The sequence below is a fragment of the Larimichthys crocea genome, chromosome XVII (genome assembly GCF_000972845.2).
Source record: "Larimichthys crocea isolate SSNF chromosome XVII, L_crocea_2.0, whole genome shotgun sequence".
NCBI lineage: Eukaryota > Metazoa > Chordata > Actinopteri > Sciaenidae > Larimichthys > Larimichthys crocea.
The window spans coordinates 1585221-1605478 of NC_040027.1; the positions used below are offsets into that span (position 1 = coordinate 1585221).

Genomic DNA, 20258 nt, shown 5'->3' on the forward strand with positions numbered 1-20258 from the left:
ATTTGCACGCACGACGCTCCTTATGTTAGGATAGATCCATAGACATATATGGCACGACTGCTCTTTAGTTAGGATGAGATAGACATATAGACAGAGACTCGATCCTTTAGTTAGGATAGATCTGGCTAGATCTCACAGCACGCCGCCCCGGAGCAGGTTGGTCTGTTGCTGCGATACGTTACGTGTCCGCCATATTGGATGTGGCAGATCTGCCCGTAACTATACAAGCAGGGCCGGTTTTAGCTATGGCATTTTGTGCGCCCACCGGGGCGCAGTCCTCCGTGAGGGCTTTAAAGTTTAAGGCCTTCTTATACACCACCATTACCACAATACACAAAAGGGAAAAAATAGCCTCTTGACTGAACAAAGCTTACGTTGCCACATCCAAATGGCGGCTCACACGGAAGTAACAAAACGCGTTAATTGCGTAAAATTTTTTATGAACGTTAATTCTTTAAATTAATCGACAAATTAACGCGTTAATTTTGACATCACTAATTATATATATATATTATTAGGGCTGTCGATCGATTAAAAAAAATTAACTAATTAATCGCAAAAAATTCTTGTAATTAATCGCGATTAATCTATGAATAAATGTATCAATAAATTAAAGCATTTTTCTGAGACTGAACTTATAATGAATATTTATTTATGTAAAATGATCAAATTAATGTGAAATAACACAGAGAAAGTATATTTAAATTTTTCATTTTATTGGATTGGGTGCCCTGCACGTGCAATAGAAAAAGCCAGCTGAGGAAATATACTGACGAGTGCCACACTCCTGTAGTGTAGATGGCGAGGTCCCGTGGAGGTAATTTCAGCAGGTTGTTTTGCTTTGAGGTGATATGTTAAAGCATGTTACTTCTGTGGAATTAAATTCGGCTTTGCAAACTGTGCAAATTGCCTTGTTTTTGACGAGCCGTCGGGCAACTTTTTAACATGAAATGTTCCCCCTAAAAGTCCGTCCTTATCCATCTTTCCGCCATAGACTCTCCTTTAGTTAGGATAGATCATAGACATATATACAAGACGCGCTTGAGCAGGTTGGTCCGTTGCTGCGATACGTTAACTGTCCGCCATATTGGATGTGGCAATCTGCCCGTAAACTAATACAAGCAGGGCCGGTTTTAGCTGTGGGCAATGTGGGCGACCGCCCAGGGCGCAGTCTCCGTGAGGGCTTTAAGTTAATGCCTCTTATACACCCATTCACACACACATACTAATATCTCGGGAAACAAAGATCTACTTGACAAATCCAAAATGGCGGCCGCCACCGGAAGTAACAAAAACCGCGTTAATTGCGTTAATTTTTTTTAACGCGTTAATTCTTTAAAATTAATCGACAAAATTAACGCGTTTAATTTGACAGCACTAATATATATATATATATATATATATATATATATATAGATATAATATATAATATAATATATTAAAAACAGGAGCGGCATGGTGGTTCGCTGGTTGCCACTGTCACCTTACAGCTAGCATGGCTTTTCTGTGTGGAGCTTTCATGTTCTCTCTGGGTGCTCCTGCCTAGATCCACAGGCCAAAGAAATGCAGGTCAATTGGTGACTCTAAATTGCCCGTTGCCCGGATATGAGTGTAAATAGTCTTTTGAATTTTGAGTGACTTGAGGGAAGTGGAAAACCAAAAAAAAAAATCATGATACAACTTAAGAAAAAAAACTGCTTTTTTATTTTAACTACCAGGATAGATTCTGTTATTGCTGCATTCTTGGAACAAAAAAACTATTCAGTCCTGTTGTTGACCAGCTTGAGCTCTGATGAAAGGGGGTCAACCCTGCACTCACCAGTCTCGTAAGAAGGACCTACAACACTCTGGACAATGAGCATGTCAGGTCAGCACATCCTCTACGTCACCAATTTGGTGTAGATATTTTTGGTGGGAAACACTTGGAGCAGAACCCAAAGGAAGCAGTCCGTCACTGCAAGAACAAAAGATATTGCAGCAGTTCTTCAGAAACGATCCATCCATTTTTGGAGGGCTGTTGCCAGTCCCAGCTGACCTTGGGCAAGAGGCAGGGCACACCCTGGACAAGTCACCAGCTCATCACAGGGCTGACAGTTCTTCAGAAACCAGGTGAGCAAACACACTAAATGCATTGTGCTGAGAAATGGAGGGAGAGTTTTGTCCTAAAGATAACAAAGATTGAGCAATATATACCTAGAAAAGCATGCTGACAACAAGTAAAATGGTGTCTTCTATCTTCATTTTTGCTTCTTTTTTTATCACAACACAGTATAGTATCCAACCTGCCTTTTCCTTTGTCTTTTTGTATAGAGACTTTAGATAATTAAAACCAAAATAAGAGGTTATAGTTGCATACGTGCATACTATGCTGAGATTAGATAGTTCCCAAAATAGCCCTGGCTGACACTCCCATCATGTCACACGTCAAGTCTTGGAAACGAAAGGCAGGTTTGACAGCATACCTCTGTTGCATTTTTGCTGTGTTTACAATTAGTTACTAAGTAATGCATTGTTAGGATAAGCACAATCATGCACACATTTGTTGGTGTCAGCTTCTAAACTCTGAGATTTGCTTCTTTTTTCGTTGTTTAATGTGATAGCAGACAGAAAAACTGAACAGATTTATTGCCTATCATTAGTTGCAGACCTAAACAACTGTGCTGCTTGAATACTCATTCTACAAAAACATTTCACAGTTTCATATTGTACCCATGAAGGCATGAGAACTGGTTGGTAGATAGCTTCTTCTACTAACACTAAGACTCAGTGCTCTCATTTCAGTTATTAAAATGAATGATCCCACATTGTAGCTGTATTTCATCTTAGAGCAATTATTTTTCTTACCAAAAGATCTGCTGGTTATTTTCTTTTGCTTGATTAGTTCATTTAAACACCAGGAATTGTGGAAAATGTCTTAAGATTCTAAGAATCTATCAAGATATTGCATCCAGGCATTGCTCAAACCTGCTTGTAGTGACATATTTTAATTGAACTCAAGAGCTGATTTAATTAATGAATAATGAGACAGGATGTTGGAGTGAGACAATGCAAGCAAGCGTTTATTCTAAAGTATAAAAAAGATGCAATATTGGTTCTAAGAAAATAAAGTATGTGTAATAGAGTATAACAATTATATTTTTACATTTTTTATGTGATTGTGATTTTACCCTGATCCACACACAGACACCAAATCATCATTTTAATGTTATCATTGCTGCAGATAAATCAGAAATGTTGAACTGAAATTTATCCACCATATCTGATTCCAAGGGATCCCAGTTGAAAACAGTTACATCTTTGTAATTCCCTGACAGAAAACTAGACTTCTGTCTTCAGTATAACCAAACAAATTAAATCAAATTTCTTTTACACAGCTGACAAATTAGAAGCCACAAACCTCAGTATGAGGCCACAACAGTCCCTGGTTAGCTCACAAAACCAGCAGGAGGTGGGTCTTGATGAGTCCCCTTCACTGGCTGCACGTTGATGATTTTGGCGTTCTTCTTGCGATATTTCAACTCACGATGCACCTGACACCAGGAGCACCAGACGCAGGCACAGGTAGTGGCAATGTCATTACATAAGGAACCCTGTGGAGAACAAAAATATTAATTATGCTGTTACTGTATTCCTCAATTAATTCATGTATAAGGCTTATACAAAAACTGTATGTGACATCACCTTGACACCATATCTGTGTCGAAAGGGCAGCAGGAGGCGCAATTTTCAACATGTGAAATTAAGTATACATCAACTTTACATGCATCATACCTTGATATTATATCTGTGCCGAATGCCAACTCTTAGAGACAAGAGTGCAGGAGGAACAAACAGAGGTATTCCGAAGGCTGAGACTACAGCAGGGCTGCAAATGTCACATAGTGGGAGACAACGGTTCTCTCCAAAGCCCCCTGAAACTGTACAGGCAAGGCAAGGGCAGCACCAGAAACCACAGCAACCTGAAAAACAAGCACTTTTAAGTTGTTATACGTAGTCTTAAAGGGCTTTTTATGACTGAGGTAGGACATACAAATGAGTTAACACAATATATTTAAAATATGACATCAGTTTGGATAAATATGATTTTAGAACTGTGGTGCTGCTTCTTACAAGAATTTATGTCTTGACAACAGTCACAGAGGCCGGTGCTCCACTCTGTCGAGGGATGTTCTGCCATTGCCTCTTGAACTTGATGAAGCACATTTAAATGAAAACAAATTGCAGATAAAAAACCTGAATTATAATGTTATAATTATAATCCACTAAGCAGAAATGTCAACTTTAAAACACGCATTCATGTTTAAGAATCAATGATCTGATTATATTTTGAATCATCTTACAATATATATATTATACATATACATAATACAAATATACTTCCAACTTTTCTGTCTACAACATATAGTGACTTAATCTACTGGTTTCTAGTTTGACTGCAACAAAGTCAGCATGTGTCATTATCGTTCACTGCATGCATGAATAGGGTGTGTACTCACACACCCTGTTCTTGCAGTTTTGAAAACATCTTGATGGATAAATATTTTCTCTCTAAGACATCTGCATAAATATCAGAATCACTGCAATACTTGTAACAATGCTATCTGGCTTATGGTAGTTTTGTACCAACAGAAAGTATTACAATATGATAACTAGAACATTTCTAAAGAAATTTTGAGTGTGCCTGACTCTGGCCCCATCGCCCCCATACATTATTACTGACACTGTCATTTTAGACAGAAGTTCAAATTAAGTGCCAATAACTGCTAAAATGGCCACCGCTGGGCTTCTGCCTTCTGCCTTTTATTTTGAAAATCACTCTAGCTCTCGAAAGTTCTCGCAATACACACCCATTTATTTTTTGGCGTGGTTTTTGTCGATTTTTGGCAAAGCCGTTTGCCGAAACTCTTAGAAAAGTCATAGCACACCATTCCCAGCCGAGCCGGTCGTTTTGATACCCGTTTTGTGTATGTGTGCGACAAAAACTCTGGGAGGACTAGCGAACCGAAAAAACCACGGAAGAAACGGAAGACGAAAGACAGGAATAAGCCCGAGAGGTTTTAAAGAGTGTGCTCTTTCAGGCACACTCAATTATATGTGGTGAACATAATCAATAGGCTTTTGTCGAGCTCTAGTGAGTGATACAAATTGCACTGTGTTCTACCCTACAGTACTGATAGAGATAATGGTCAGAAGTAATCCTGATGTTTTTGTAGCAAGATTAGCATGACAGGTCAAAAACAGGTGCATGAGGCTAGGTTCCAATAACAACAACAGTTTTTCTCTTCAAAAACCTTTTTGTTAGATTTTGTTCCAATTTCTTTTTTCTTCCAATGCTATCAGCTTTCATTTTTCTTTCAAAACAGAGAAATCTAATTTTTTTATTAGCAAGTACCTGAATCTTACCTGATTAGGCTTGTTGTCACCTCGAAAAGCTGTAAAAGGATATGACTTGTGTGGGCTGTGGCACCTCATATGTTGAGTGAAAAAGCACAAGCAATGCTGCAGAACCTGAATTTATGTGCAAAGCCATGCCAGGAAAGTGTAGCAGTGTCTACATGGTTGTATGTTCACACAGGTGTGTTTAGAAACTTCAAAAAAATGGTTGGAACTCACACAGGCGCCAAGACACACACAATGACAGCACACTTTTAAACTGAAGTAGTTTGTCATGTATGGGATGTATGGCATATACTGTTTACTGTCTCTGATGCTTTATTACATTGTAGAACAAACAGAGCAACAAAATAAAACAGTGGACCAGCTGATCCAAATGATAAAGTGAATCAAATGAAGGCTTCTTTGTCTTTTCTTAGCTTGCATTTATCTGTCCTAATTATGACCCTTTGATTACATAATTGTTGTTTCATTGGTCTTATAGTTGTTTTTACCTGTAATCGATTTACACATTTTACCTTGTGACCATCACTCTCAAAGACAACCTTTGTTGTCTTTTTTAAGTGTTTTATGTGAGAGAAAAGTAGCTAACAGAAGCTTCTTTTTAAAGATGACAAATGCTTGCTTTATTGTATCTGCAGTTACAGAAAGAATCCTTAAACAACATGTTGAACATGTGAGGGAATTAATTTGTTTGAAGACAGGTGGAGCACCAAAAAAATAGAAAGAAGTGAGTGGGCCTCCTGACCATCGCCATTTGAATATGAATGCACCATAGCAGTCTCTCTTTAATTCAGCAATATTTTCAAAAATTGTGACCATCTTTTGTAGATTAAAACAAAGATTTTAACATATTTTCTTCTTTCTTTGTAAAGCAGGCTTGAAAGCCTACACACATGTGCAGTAACACTGTAACTGTAGATCCAACCTTTGCAAAAGTTAAATAATAGAGGAATAACAGCTTAAAAACAGAAACAGTTACAGTAAAGACAGCTTGATTACAGCGCACCATTGCTGTTCATCTTTATCTATGAAATGCTATCAGAAAGTTCATGAATTGTTGCATGTCTGGTCTGGTCATGTGCCTCTATAAGTATTAAAGTCATATATTTTGCTTCAGGAACAAATTAAATCAAATTTCTTTTACACAGCAGACAAATTAGAAGCCACAAAGCTCAGTATGAGGCCACAACAGTCCCTGGTTAGCTCACAAAACCAGCAGGAGGTGGGTCTTGATGAGTCCCCTTCACTGGCTGCACGTTGATGATTTTGGCGTTCTTCTTGCGATATTTCAACTCACGATGAGCCTGACACCAGGAGCACCAGACGCAGACACAGCTAGTGGCGATGTCATTACATAAGGAACCCTGTGGAGAACAAAAGTATTGATTATGCTGTTACTGTATTCCTCAATTAATTCATGTATAAGGCTTATACAAAAACTGTATGTGACATCACCTTGACACCATATCTGTGTTGAAAGGGCAGCAGGAGGGGCAATTTTCAACATGTGAAATTAAGTATACATCAACTTTACATGCATCATACCTTGATATTATATTTGTGCCGAATGCCAACTCTTAGAGACAAGAGTGCAGGAGGAACAAACAGAGGTATTCCGCAGGCTGACAGTACAGCAGGGCTGCAAATGTCACATAGTGGGAGACAACGGTTCTCTCCAAAGCCCCCTGAAACTGTACAGGCAAGGCAAGGGCAGCACCAGAAACCATAGCAACCTGAAAAACAAGTTGTTATACGTAGTCTTAAAGGGCTTTTTATGACTGAGGTAGGACATACAAATGAGTTAACACAATATATTTAAAATATGACATCAGTTTGGATAAATATGATTTTAGAACTGTGGTGCTGCTTCTTACAAGAATTTATGTCTTGACAACAGTCACAGAGGCCGGTGCTCCACTCTGTCGAGGGATGTTCTGCCATTGCCTCTTGAACTTGATGAAGAACATTTAAATGAAAACAAATAGCAGATAGAAAACCTGAATTATAATGTTATAATTATAATCCACTAAGCAGAAATGTCAACTTTAAATCACGCATTCATGTTTAAGAATCAATGATCTGATTATATTTTGAATCATCTTACAAATATATCATACATATACATAATACAAATATACTTCCAACTTTTCTGTCTATAACATATAGTGACTTAATCTACTGGTTTCTAGTTTGACTGCAGCAAAGTCAGCATGTGTCATTCTCGCTCACTGCATGCATGAACAGGGTGTGTACTCACACACCCTGTTATTGCAGTTTTGAAAACATCTTGATGGATAAATATTTTCTCTCTAAGACATCTGCATAAATATCTATCCATAATGCTATCTGGCTTATGGTAGTTTTGTACCAACAGAAAGTATTACAATATGATAATTATATGTGGTGAACATAATCAATAGGCTTTTGTCAAGCTCTAGTGAGTGATACAAATTGCACTGTGTTCTACCCTACAGTACTGATAGAGATAATGGTCAGAAGTAATCCTGATGTTTTTGTAGCAAGATTAGCATGACAGGTCAAAAACAACAATTTTTCTCTTCAAAAACCTTTTTGTCAGATTTTGTTCCAATTTCTTTTTTCTTCCAATGCTATCAGCTTTCATTTTTCTTTCAAAACAGAGAAATCTAATTTCTTATTAGCAAGTACCTGAATCTTACCTGATTAGGCTTGTTGTCACCTCGGAAAGCTGTGAAAGGATATGACTTGTGTGGGCTGTGGCACCTCATATGTTGAGTGAAAAAGCACAAGCAATGCTGCAGAACCTGAATTTATGTGCAAAGCCATGTCAGGATAGTGTAGCAGTGTCTACATGGTTTTATGTTCACACAGGTGTGTTTAGAAACTCACACAGGCGCCCACACACACAGAATGACAGCACACTTTTAAAAAGAAGTATTCAGATCCTTTACCTACAGTAAGTAAGTACTAATACCACCACATAATACACATCTACAAGTAAAAGTCATGCATTCAAACTCTTACTTAAGTAAAAGTACTCATGCAGAAATACCAGTATTTTCACTCACAGCCTGTTGTACCTCATTGCTCTCATATTTGAGGATGTATGGCATGTACTGTTTACTGTCTCTGAGGCTTTATTACATTGTAGAACCAGCAGAGCAACAAAATAAAACAGTGGACCAGCTGATCCAAATGATAAAGTGAATCAAATGAAGGCTTCTTTGTCTTTTCTTAGCTTGCATTTATCTGTCCTAATTATGACCCTTTGATTACATAATTGTTGTTTCATTGGTCTTATAGTTGTTTTTACCTGTAACCGATTTACACATTTTACCTTGTGACCATCACTCTCAAAGACAACCTTTGTTGTCTTTTTAAGTGTTTTATGTGAGAGAAAAGTAGTTAACAGAAGCTTCTTTTTAAAGATGACAAATGCTTGCTTTATTGTATCTGCAGTTACAGAAAGAATCATTAAACAACATGTTGAACATGTGAGGGAATTAATTTGTTTGAAGACAGGTGGAGCACCAAAAAAATAGAAAGTATGGAGTGACACAGCACAATATCCTGCAGACAGAACTCTTGATAACTTTCATCATGTCCCACTACACAACATAGGACTCATGCTTTTAATCCAGCTGATTTGGAGGGCCTATAAGTGGTGTCAATGTCAATGTCAGGCTTAAACGTCCTACAGAAAGCCAGACGGGATAACATTCCTTGTGAAGTCTTTCTATTGATGTGGCACCTACACTGAGTGTTTTGGCGATTCTTTCAGTTTCTCAGAAGGTTCTTTATTGACATGGAAGACTGAGTCCTTTCACTCCACTGCAATGACAGTCACTCAGGCCCAGGGCCCCCTGCTGGGCACAACCACAAGGATCAGCATCAGTGCATGGGACACGCAGCATGCAGTGTCACTGTGTCTTTACTGATACCGTCACAAGGAGGAGCCAAAATCCAAATTGTGCTGATAGTGGTTATAATAATAGAAGATAAATGGCACAAATTAGCAATACAAAATCATAGATATTTCACACAATGACCCATATCTTTTTATTCTTTTATTTTTTTCAATTAACCTTTACATAACCGGGAAACTCGTGAGCAAGAAATATAGTCTGTCATTATTCTCCCCAGCTGTCCAAAATGAAGACATAAATGACAAGTTTCTAGACCTACTGGAGCAATGAACACTTCTTCCCCCAAAAGACACTTCCTCATCTACCATAGGTGTTTGGTTGGGTTGAGATCTTGCAACTGTCTAACAAAAGCCTATAGTCATTAAACCATTAAGTGCCCCCATTTGCCCTATTAATCCAGTTATTCATCTGTTGCTTGTGTGCAGATCAAAACCATCGATCACATAAAGACTGATTCAAAAATGAGTCTTTTATTCATAGCTACTTTAAGTTCTTAAAGTCCGTGTAGGGGTGCAGAGGTATGCTAAGGGTGGCCTCAGTGTGTCATCGAGCCGTCCTTTAGGACCGCCTGAAAACTGGTGAAAAACTGTTTTAACCTCTAACTCCACATTTCAGTAATATATCGTTCAGAGTCTTTTCTCATTTTCAGCAACTATTTTCCAACATATTTAATGTATTTTGAAAGACTTTAAATGCTTGTGATTGAATTCATTTTGCACCAAAAACAGAACATAACATTTTAATGGTGTATACCTCCACCTGCTGGTCATCAGTGGTAGAGTATTAAAATATCCCATTCAAGGAGAGGTAGTTGAACAAGATTTAAATATTACTGAGCAGAAATCAGACTACATGTATTTGAAAGTACTCATCTGAGGGCTACTCACAGCCACTGTGGAAGAGCCAGTGGGGCCTCCTGACCATCGCCATTTGATTATGAATGCACCATAACACTCTCTCTTCAATTCAGCAATATTTTCAAAAGTTGTGACCATCTTCTTGTAGATTAAAACAAAGATTTTAACATATTTTCTTCTTTCTTTGTAAAGCAGGCTTGAAAGCCTACACACATGTGCAGTAACACTGTAACTGTAGATCCAACCTTTGCAAAAGTTAAATAATAGAGGAATAACAGCTTAAAAACAGATACAGTTACAGTAAAGACAGCTTGATAACAGTGCCCCATTGCTGTTCATCTTTATCTATGAAATGCTATCAGAAAGTTCATGAATTGTTGCATGTCTGGTCTGGTCATGTGCCTCTATAAGTATTGAAGTCATATATTTTGCTTCAGGAATAAGAGAAAGACTTTGCCACTGGTTTCTTCTTAACCAGTTGTTTAGGCACCACAGTTTCCAGTAGTCTCCTCACTAGGTCCAGTCTTCCTGTCCTGATCAGAGCCCTGGATAACTCTGTGACCTCTGCAGTATGAGTCCTGTAAAGGCACCTCAGCTCTGTCTTCACAATGTCCTTAGAGTACCTCTCCTCTGCCTTTTGCACGCACAGTTCCAGTTGGGTGATTGCAAGGCTGGGGTCAGGGCCTCCTTGCATGAACACAGCTAGGAGGGCCTGTAGGAGGCAGCGCAGGGCTGTAGTGTCTGTGCTTCCTGGCCTCTCTAAGTCCACAGCCTGTTTGAAGCAGTCTGCAGCGTTCTGCTCCTCGCCCTTCAGCAGGAGGCAGCGTCCTCTGAGCACATGGAGGTCGGGCAAGCTGTCACCCAGCTTAAACTGTAGTGCATGGGACAGACTAACCAATGCACTGTTCACTGCCCCTTCATCCACCAAAAGACTCTCCTGGAGTGCATCTACACCCATGTAGTAGTACACCTAAAGGGAAAGACATGACTGAAAAACAATGTGGCAGTAGAAAATCCATCCATATTGCTCATTAGTGGTTAATATGTTTACCTGTGCCATCTCCAGGTGAGTCCGCAGACACGGACGTACAATCAGGACCTTGTCTAAATCTTTTCTGGCCTCAGTTAGCCTATGTCGGTCTGGGATTCCATCTTGACCATGTTTTGCCTTCTCCAGGTCCCTGATATAGAGCATGATATTGATCTAAAAGGAAAATATTTAGAATGATATAGAGCATGATATTGATCTAAAAGGAAAATATTTAGAAATATTTGTTCATCACATCCTTTCCTTTTACAGAACATATGGAAATCATCACTTCGTAGAAGTGTTTGCAGTATAAAATTTAATTTTTACCATATACACTAAAGATAAATGCATGTAGGCCACATATATTTCCATTTATAGCTACACCAGCTCAAACGTTAGATCTAATTGTATGAATATGTGTATTCTATGCAACTTTCAGCCTAAATTAATGCAAATTCCCAAACATTAAAGGGATTTTATATGTTAATAGACTCTAGAGTTTTTCCAGCTTGATTTTGTCATTGACTTTTGGTGTATTTCAGCCACAGTACCTTGGCACGGGTGCAGTAGGCCTGCCAGTTGAGCTCTGGGTCTGGGAGCACGTTTAGGGCCATGTTGCAGATCCCTGTGGCCATCTCATGTTTGCCCAACAGAAGGAAGACCTTTGCCAGAAGGTTTAGGGTGAACGCATCATCACTGGCTAAGTTTATGGCCTGAAGACAGAGACAGTTATACTGTATGTTATGGTGAAAACATATAAAGAGTTATCCATAGCACAAATTCTTCTGTAAAATCTGAATGAGCTTGCAGTGTCACATCTAAGACATACTGTATGTCAAATAAAACCACTTGGTCTCATTATTAGAGTAGATCTTATGGTAATATTCTGTATTTCCTTTTGTTGTTAGCAGGGGGAGACACGAGCAACAAAGCTTCATTGAGAGGTGTTAATCACATAAAGGACACTTCAAGGAGTAGAGGATTGTTAAAGGAATCAGTGCTGTATAAGGGGAATTTAAATTTAAACTTTTAAAACATCACCTTGCCACCTTGTTACTGGCTGGAAATGCATGCTGTACAATATAATCACTGATAAAGATGGCAGGACAAATTATTCTTAAAAAATTTAGTGTTGTGCCTTTGAAAATATACACAAAACACATCTAACTCAATCTTCTTGTCTTCCCCAGTTACAGTTGTGTGGACAACTGTAAGCCAAACACACTTTTAAAGATGAATACAGGAGTTGGCCTTTGAATTGTGAAACAGAAAAAAATCGAACACCAAAAATTCAAGATAGTAACTATTACAAATAATGAAAAGAAATTTAAAAAATAAAAAAAGTTACATTTGTACAGTTCAAAGAGAAATGGATTCATAAAAAGTATAGGCTGTCAAACTATTTCCCTCAAGCCAGGAAGAAGTTAGTAGTCTTGGAAGAACAATGTTAAGTCCCCATAGTAATTAAAACACATTTATTAATGTAGAAAACATTAGAGTCCATAAGAGTGAGAGAAAACTACAAAAAAAAAACAAAAAAAAACAGTTTGCTAGCATAGCAGTAAAAACAGTACAAACCTAGAATGTTAGTAATACAGTAGCCTAAGACAGCTAATAGCTAGTATCATGTCAGGCCTAACTGGTCAGAAACAAGTAGCATAATTTTAATGTCACAAGAGTCATAAAATAGCCGATATAGATGGAGAACCTAAAGATAATTCATCAACGAAGATCTGGATAAAAAAATGTGCCTGTCAATATTTGTATGGTCACAAATCTGATAAAATGGATGTAGTGATGTTCGTTAAACTGCTCAGGGACTTTGTGCCAGTTTTGATTGTTAATGAACAGACTGTTCAACTAAAGTTAACCACCGGTTGAAGAACACTCAGAGAAAAGCCACAGGTCATAGCAGAGGGAACTCTAGCACACGTCTTGGTAAAACAGTCTTGGTGAGATGTCTAAATGCGTGGGTTCACTTACAGTTCCATAGCAGGATAGAGGTTCTGAGGCTGAGTAGCCACAGTCATGTATAGACATGGGCACAGTGCCGAACTCTTCTTTTCTCTCCAACATGATGCCGACATAACACCAGGCGAGAGCTGAGTGGAGAGATCAGAGTTTTTTTTCTCCAGGTTCTCCCTCAAGGTTAAAGAAATGTTCAGGCCAGTGTCAGCAGATGCATTCATAGAGAAATATACTGTGTTTACCTTTGTTATGTGTTTTCTCTGATTCTAGTGTTTCTTTGAGAAGCTTCAGTCCTTTATTGTAATGGGAGAGTCTGGAGTATTCAGAGTCCTCTTTGGTTTTTACTATGTCATCCAGTCTGCAGGGATAAAATGACTTAGCACAAATGAATATTTACACATTAAGTGGTGCAGTGCTCTTTTTTTGATGGCAGTTTTGTACCTTATATAGATGATTGCCATTTTGAAATACCAGCTTAGTTTTTCCTCTGTTGGTATCTGAAAAACAACAATCCTCTGTAGTTATTGTGCAGGTATAAAGATTTAATCTTCAGGCACCTGAATGAACACACTTTTGCACTTGTCTTGCATATAAATTGTAAGCTACGGGCTCTGTGCTGTGTCAAATTGCACAATAAGAATCGAATTTACATGATTTAGGGGGGAAATTAAGTTTTATATATATCGTTTTATATATATATTGCAAGCTATGTTTCATATTCTTAAATCTTCTGAGCATAGCCACATCGTCTAAGTTGGTCGAAGTTTGCAGGTGAAATGAGTCATAGAAGAGCAATGGATTAAAATATATCTAATGATTACTAACAGTGCATGGTTAAAATACCACCCAGTAAAATAGTGGGAGTTTCTGTCTCACAGGTGCACAGGATGCATGTGTTCACAGAACTAGTCATTGTTTCAGTGTTCCTCCTTGTTAATCCTACAGCTAAACAGATATTTACTGTATTACACTGTGTATGTCTCCATCTCACCAGCTGCCCCCCATAGTCCAGGGCTCTGTTATAAAGTCTCAATGATGACATCAGCCTCTCTCTCAGTTCCTCTTCACTGTCCAGCTCCACGTCATAAGGATACACGTAGGCCTGCTCAACCAGGCAGCGAGCCGCCAGGAGCCTGGCCTCTTCCTGAGAGGTCTCTCCGGATTTTAAACCCATAAGGTGGGACACTTTCTCCACACACTCCCCTGCTTCTACCTCTCTTTCCAGCTTGTCGTACACGTAGCCCAGGTTGGTCCAGGCATTGAGGTTGCCTGGGTCTTCTTTACAAATGCTTCTGAAAGGCCAACATAGACGGGGACAGTGGGGGTTAGAAAAAGGTTAACATTAAATTTAAAAGTATTTCAAGTTGTTTCATTCTTATTTTGACTAAAATATACTATAATACACACACCACTTGAAATTGGCCATGAAATTTTGCAAAGACATTAATGAGTCCTATTGACTTTGGTGAATTCCTGAACACAAACCACAAATTGGCATATTTGTCTTTTAGTTAAAACTCAGTCAGTGTCTCGACACTGACGGATCACTGGATAAAACTGCTGTTGGATGGGTGGACTAAAGACACAGTACAGTACTTTGTGTTTAATACTAATTGGTGAATAGTGAACATTACAAACATTAGCATGTTAGCATTGTTTCTTGTGAGCAACAGTACAGCCTCATAGAGCTTTAAACTGATGTTAATGTAATGACAGTAGCACCAATTATACAATGTGTGTCATTAAAGTAACAATAATTAACTTGTAGTGTCATAGCAGCAAACATGAAGTACATGATGAGATGGATTAGATGAAAGAAGATATAACGAGGGTGACTTAGATATGAGAATAGAAAAAGGCACCTCATCTACAATATGATTTTATTATGAGTTTAATTGGGTAGCAGGTTGAGTTAACAACATGAAATCACTAGAGTAACTCATATTTCTGCTGATATGTGTCTGTTTGTTGTGCAACATACTGTATTTAAGATTACTGTGAATTTATGACAGCATGTGTTGGTTTTGGTTAATGTTTTACTATAGTTGGTAAAATGTCAGGTTGGGCTTTTGTACTGCAGTGAAGTCATTCAGTGGGGTGGTTCTTTGTTAGCTCACAGAGATTAATTATGTAGTAAGCCATATTTCAACCTACGAGTGTTACAGAATCTTAACATCTAGTCAAGATATCTTGTGAAATTATGCATCAACAGATGAGCCCTTTTGCTCAGTGAATATTCTGCCTTTAAAAAAAAAAAATATATATATATATGACAGTGTATCGTTACCTGAATATTTCCTCAGCTGTGTCCAGTTGTTCCAGGTGAAAAGCCAGCAGACCAAGCAGATTTCGGACAGCGTACTGCAGATACCCAGCTTCAGCCTCTAGCTCGCCTCGGAGGCTCTCCTGTTTTAGATAAGTGTCCCTGATTCTCAGAATCGCAGGCCCAACAGGGTCACAGTTGAGGTTGAGGTCCAGGTGAAAGTGGCCAGGGATGTAGTCCATACCCTCTATGAGAGATTCAATGTCTTCTGCAGTGTCTGCCTCCATGACGCCACCTGTTTAAAGAAGACAAGAAACAATAAAAAACTCAAATTTTATATAGTCTGACTTAAGATCCTTCACATGAAAATACCTCTCGTCCTCCTGAGCCTACAGTTCAGTCTGGTGTGGCAGAATGTGTCCACCCACTCTCGTCATCCAAGTGCAGACAGGTTGAACAGGTTAGACTTGGGAGTGACAAGGGAGTGTGAGGGGGAAGATAGTGTATAAACTGTGGATACATATTTTTCCCCAAACACTTTTTTTTCTTCTTTTGTATCAAGTTCCCCTTTTGATTTCCATTCATAAAGACATGAATAACAAGTCTCATTCATTCTATTCATTTTCCTTTTTAGAAAGGGAGATGACATCACATCTAAGTTGTTTTTTTCCTTATTTGTCCAAACTGATATTCTTTAAAGTCCATTCTGACAGGATGATATTTTTTATCTTCATCATCAGTTTTGTAAAAAATGTTTTTAAAGCCTTGTTTTGGAGAGTATTTCAGTTACCCCCATCTCTGTGTCAGCTGTAGCCGACAGAAGAATGTGAACCATCTGGATCAGAGTGACTGAAACACTGAAGGAAACTCAAAGAAACATTCTTTCTGTCTTATCCCACTTCTTTAAATGACGTGTCATTTCAACAAAAATGTCATTTAGACATAAAAAATAGTTTACTGTCAAAAGATAAACATGCAGCCGTATGATGAGCTGTTTACAGAACATGTGAACGCCTTGGGGTGATATGCAGATACGTATGCAAAGAGTTTAACAAAAGCAAACACTGACTGCTAATCTGTGTTATCCTGCAAGTTACAGTATTATCTTAAAAGACCGGATACACACATAATAAGAGCATTTTTGTTTTTGAATGCTTTTGCATACAAATCCAAACTCCTCCACCAGAGGGTAAACTTGTATTGTGATAAACCTGACTGACAGTGGAAGGAAACAGAGACGTGTTTAATATTGTTAGCCCACTATGATATACACATTGTCTTGATGCTTCCCAAGCAAATGCATGCTCCTCAAACAAGGCAGGCAAAAGCTCCACAAAGCCCCAGCACATAAAAGACCTCTGGAGAGATAATTCAAAAAGAGATCAGCAGTGCTCTGACAACTGGGGTGCAGTAATAAGGAACAAATCAATTACAAAAAGGTTCAATAGGATTATAGTCAGTGAACCGTAGCTATAACAAGACCAATATGAGAGGAAATTCTCAGGAAGTACTGTCAATATTCAAGGATTTAAAGGGGAATGTATTGTGATGTGCATTTAAATGCCACCAGTGCATTTTCATACAATGAAAAACTGAAACATAAAAGCAAAGAATGAAAACATTTATTTAAAAAAAAACTGAAAGATCCCCTCAAGTCATGTTTAAGTCATAGAAAAACACTTTCAGATTACCTAACTCCTATGAATATGCAAATATTTTTAAAGGTTAGAGGGATGGGGGCAGGATGGTGTTAAATTAATCAGATACTCAAAGATGGAGGAAGAGGTTCAGGTTTTCTGAGTATTTCAGGAGAAAACAGGAAGCAGCGAGAGAAGAGTGAGTCGTGCCTGAAAAGGAATGAGTCTGCAGGAAGAGAACACAGCTGGCAGCATTGGACCATCAGCTCACAGAGCACACAGGTCAAGTGTTTCTAATACCAAACATGCATGTTTTTGATGCAAACACAAATTCCACTGTGCTAAACCACCTATGCTGCCCCTGAAATACACGTTACTACCAGAGTGTGTTACATAATGTGTATTTAGAACTGCAGATTTACCTCCTTGTGGGCAGCATTTTCCATTTGTACCATGTGGGTGTACAGAAATCTGAAAATGTTCTCCTCTCGACAACAGTTGCCATGGTGGCCATCGTGGATACCAGGCTGATTGGATGGTAACATAATGATTACAGATGCTCGTTTGTGCGGTTGTGCATCCCCCAAACCAAATACAGAATAAACAGCATTTTGCTCATACAGGCTCCAACTTACATGATTTTACATCCCAGCAGGCAAGAGACAAAACAAAGGTATTAAAATATTGACCCCTAATAATCCCTGTAGCCTTTGCAGTACTCCCTGTAAAGTAGGATTAGGATATATGTCCCACATACTGATAAAGGTCTTTTTGCTTTCAACCTAACCCCTTGTTAACCTACTTAAATTGTTTTGGTGTCCATCTTAATATCTGCCACAAAGGACTGATGACGGATATTGTCATATACAGACAGTTGTCGATGTGAATGGCAAGGTTGTCTGCTTATGAAAGAGAGTAAAGATGGCAGTAATCATGCATCAAAGTTCTCTGAAATCCCTCTGTGAAGAGACATTACATTTACATTGACAGGAGCATAGTCAGGAAATTTGGGGCCCCTCATGAGATGTGACACTGAATACAAAGGATCATGGGATCACAGGAAAGCCTTAGACTTTATACCTTCCTATTCCCTGCCTCTAAGATGAGCGCTCCTCACTTATTAATACCTTTTGTTGCTCCTTCACTATCTTGTTATAACACCGGTCCAAAGCATTATTAAGAACGAAGAAGCCTCGCTCTGGTATCCATATTACAAAAGGGACTAATCCACTTAAAATTCAGCTTTTAAGGTTTTGTTATTTAATGCAGATGTCCATCCCCCTTTTTAATACCGACTCCCCCTTTATCCCTTACGCCTGAGACATACTTGTACATTTATTAGTGCTTATATGGTAGCTGAAACCCCTCTGCCTTTCTAAGCCACTTTTTCACTGTTTTTGTTTGACTACGACTGTATTAGTCAGCCTCTCTCCGGCACCCTGAGTGAGTGTTCTCAGTGTAAAGCGGCTCTTCAGCTCTCCAGAGACCTTCTCGGACTGCAGATTACACTGCTGAATGTCTCTTTGTACTGCGTCTCTGTGTAAGAGACACATATAATGGTATGCATGCAGAAATTCAGGACATTTTAGGAGAGCAAATTTACCAAAAATGTTGACTAATAGTGTTCTTGCAGGACTTTTATGATTGTCTCATCTCTTTTTCAGAATGTCCATACTTGTATTCCATCATGGGTAAAAAGTGGGATGTTTAAAGGGCCTTATTAACTATGTGGTCTTTCTTATTTGGCACGTGAATTAAAACAATCACCAGATTTCTCTCCTAAGCCACAGGGAAAATGTCAGGGGAAAAAAATTATGCTCACCAGACACCTTATTGAATTTCCTAACCGACCATCAATATATTTCCATGGACAGAAGCATTTAATCTCTATAGCCTCAAACCTTTGCCAATACAAGACATCAGCTCACCAGTCTCCTAACCTGATACTTCATGACAGCCACAGTGCTCCTGGTTCCACATGAGGATGTCCAGGCCTGTTGAGGAAACATCTGCCTGGACTGAGTCTGTGTAGGCTGAGACAGGGTTGTCATGTGGAGCTGCAGGGTGTGAGTATGTGTATGTGCATTGAGAGTAATATGATCATCTTAAACAACACAGACATCTGTCGCACTTCATTACACTGATTAGACTCTTCATCTATCACACCCCACAGGGGCTCTGCCCAGTATCAGAAACAGCTACTCAGTAAAATGATTTAAGATCAGCTGAATACATAAAATCAGAATCATTCAAATGAGTCACAAAAAGGCAGCAATTACAAGTTAAAGAAGAGTATGAAACTTGGTGTTGGTAAAAGATTTATTGTTGTCTGTATAAAGCTTTGCTCTGCTTGTTTTACAGAATCAATTGACCTACATGTCTGCTGTCATCCCCTTCAATTACTTTAATTAATACATAAAACCCAGGGCCAAGGAGTGTTGATCAAACCTTTTGTAAACCTTTGCAAAAATCAGTGTCTGGGTGGAGTTCCTTGATCGATTACAGATTTTTATGATTGCCAAACTATCCAGTTTTATCCCCAAAAAGCAAAGGATTAGAGAAAAGTAAACAACCCTCTCTCTCTAATCATCTCATGACTCCTTAGCTTTACCTTGTGACCCTTTTGAGAGGAACCAAACATTTGTTTGATAGCCAATAAACCACCTAACATTAAATAAAGCAGTGAAATGAGCATCCTCCAGTAGCATCCAGCAACATCAGGTGCAAGGATAGCAAGCACATTGACTGATATGCAGCCTTTAATTTTTTCAACACGTGTGTGTAAACATGAAAACACGCTAACATTTCTCTATCAAAGTCAAAATCCTGATGAAGACATAATAGTGTTGACATGTCTGTTTGTTAAACACTGCAAATCAATAAGTATCCTCTGATCACCTTTTTTACTTCAAGTGAATAAACTAGTTAAAACTAGCTCCACACTGACCTGCTACAATTACACATCGAAGTATCAGAATATTGTAATGTAATATATATATCATAACATCAATAGTATTTTTGACACATTAAGTACATTTTGCTTGATTATACCTCTGTACTTTGAAATGCATTACTTTTTATATGTAAAAGAGTAAATGTGTACTACAGTTACCAGCTGACAGACAGGAGAGCTGTTCTTTTTATTTTGGTAGTTCACAATACTCAAATCCAACGTGTTCCTTTGGGTGTGTTTTATTTTGA

The 20258-nt window shown here is 38.5% G+C and overlaps 1 protein-coding gene across 1 annotated transcript; it reads right to left on the reverse strand.

Moving 5' to 3' along the window:
• Nucleotides 1-9913: 9913 nt before the first annotated feature.
• Nucleotides 9914-15835, reverse strand: ttc22 (tetratricopeptide repeat domain 22). Its single transcript, XM_027289894.1, has 9 exons — nucleotides 15793-15835; nucleotides 15445-15715; nucleotides 14149-14449; nucleotides 13599-13654; nucleotides 13400-13515; nucleotides 13173-13291; nucleotides 11741-11902; nucleotides 11211-11363; nucleotides 9914-11129 (listed from the first exon to the last, which is right to left on the reverse strand). Exons 2-9 carry the CDS (start codon nucleotides 15705-15707, stop codon nucleotides 10593-10595), a joined length of 1707 nt encoding a protein of 568 aa, XP_027145695.1. The 5' UTR covers nucleotides 15708-15715; nucleotides 15793-15835; the 3' UTR covers nucleotides 9914-10592.
• Nucleotides 15836-20258: the final 4423 nt, after the last annotated feature.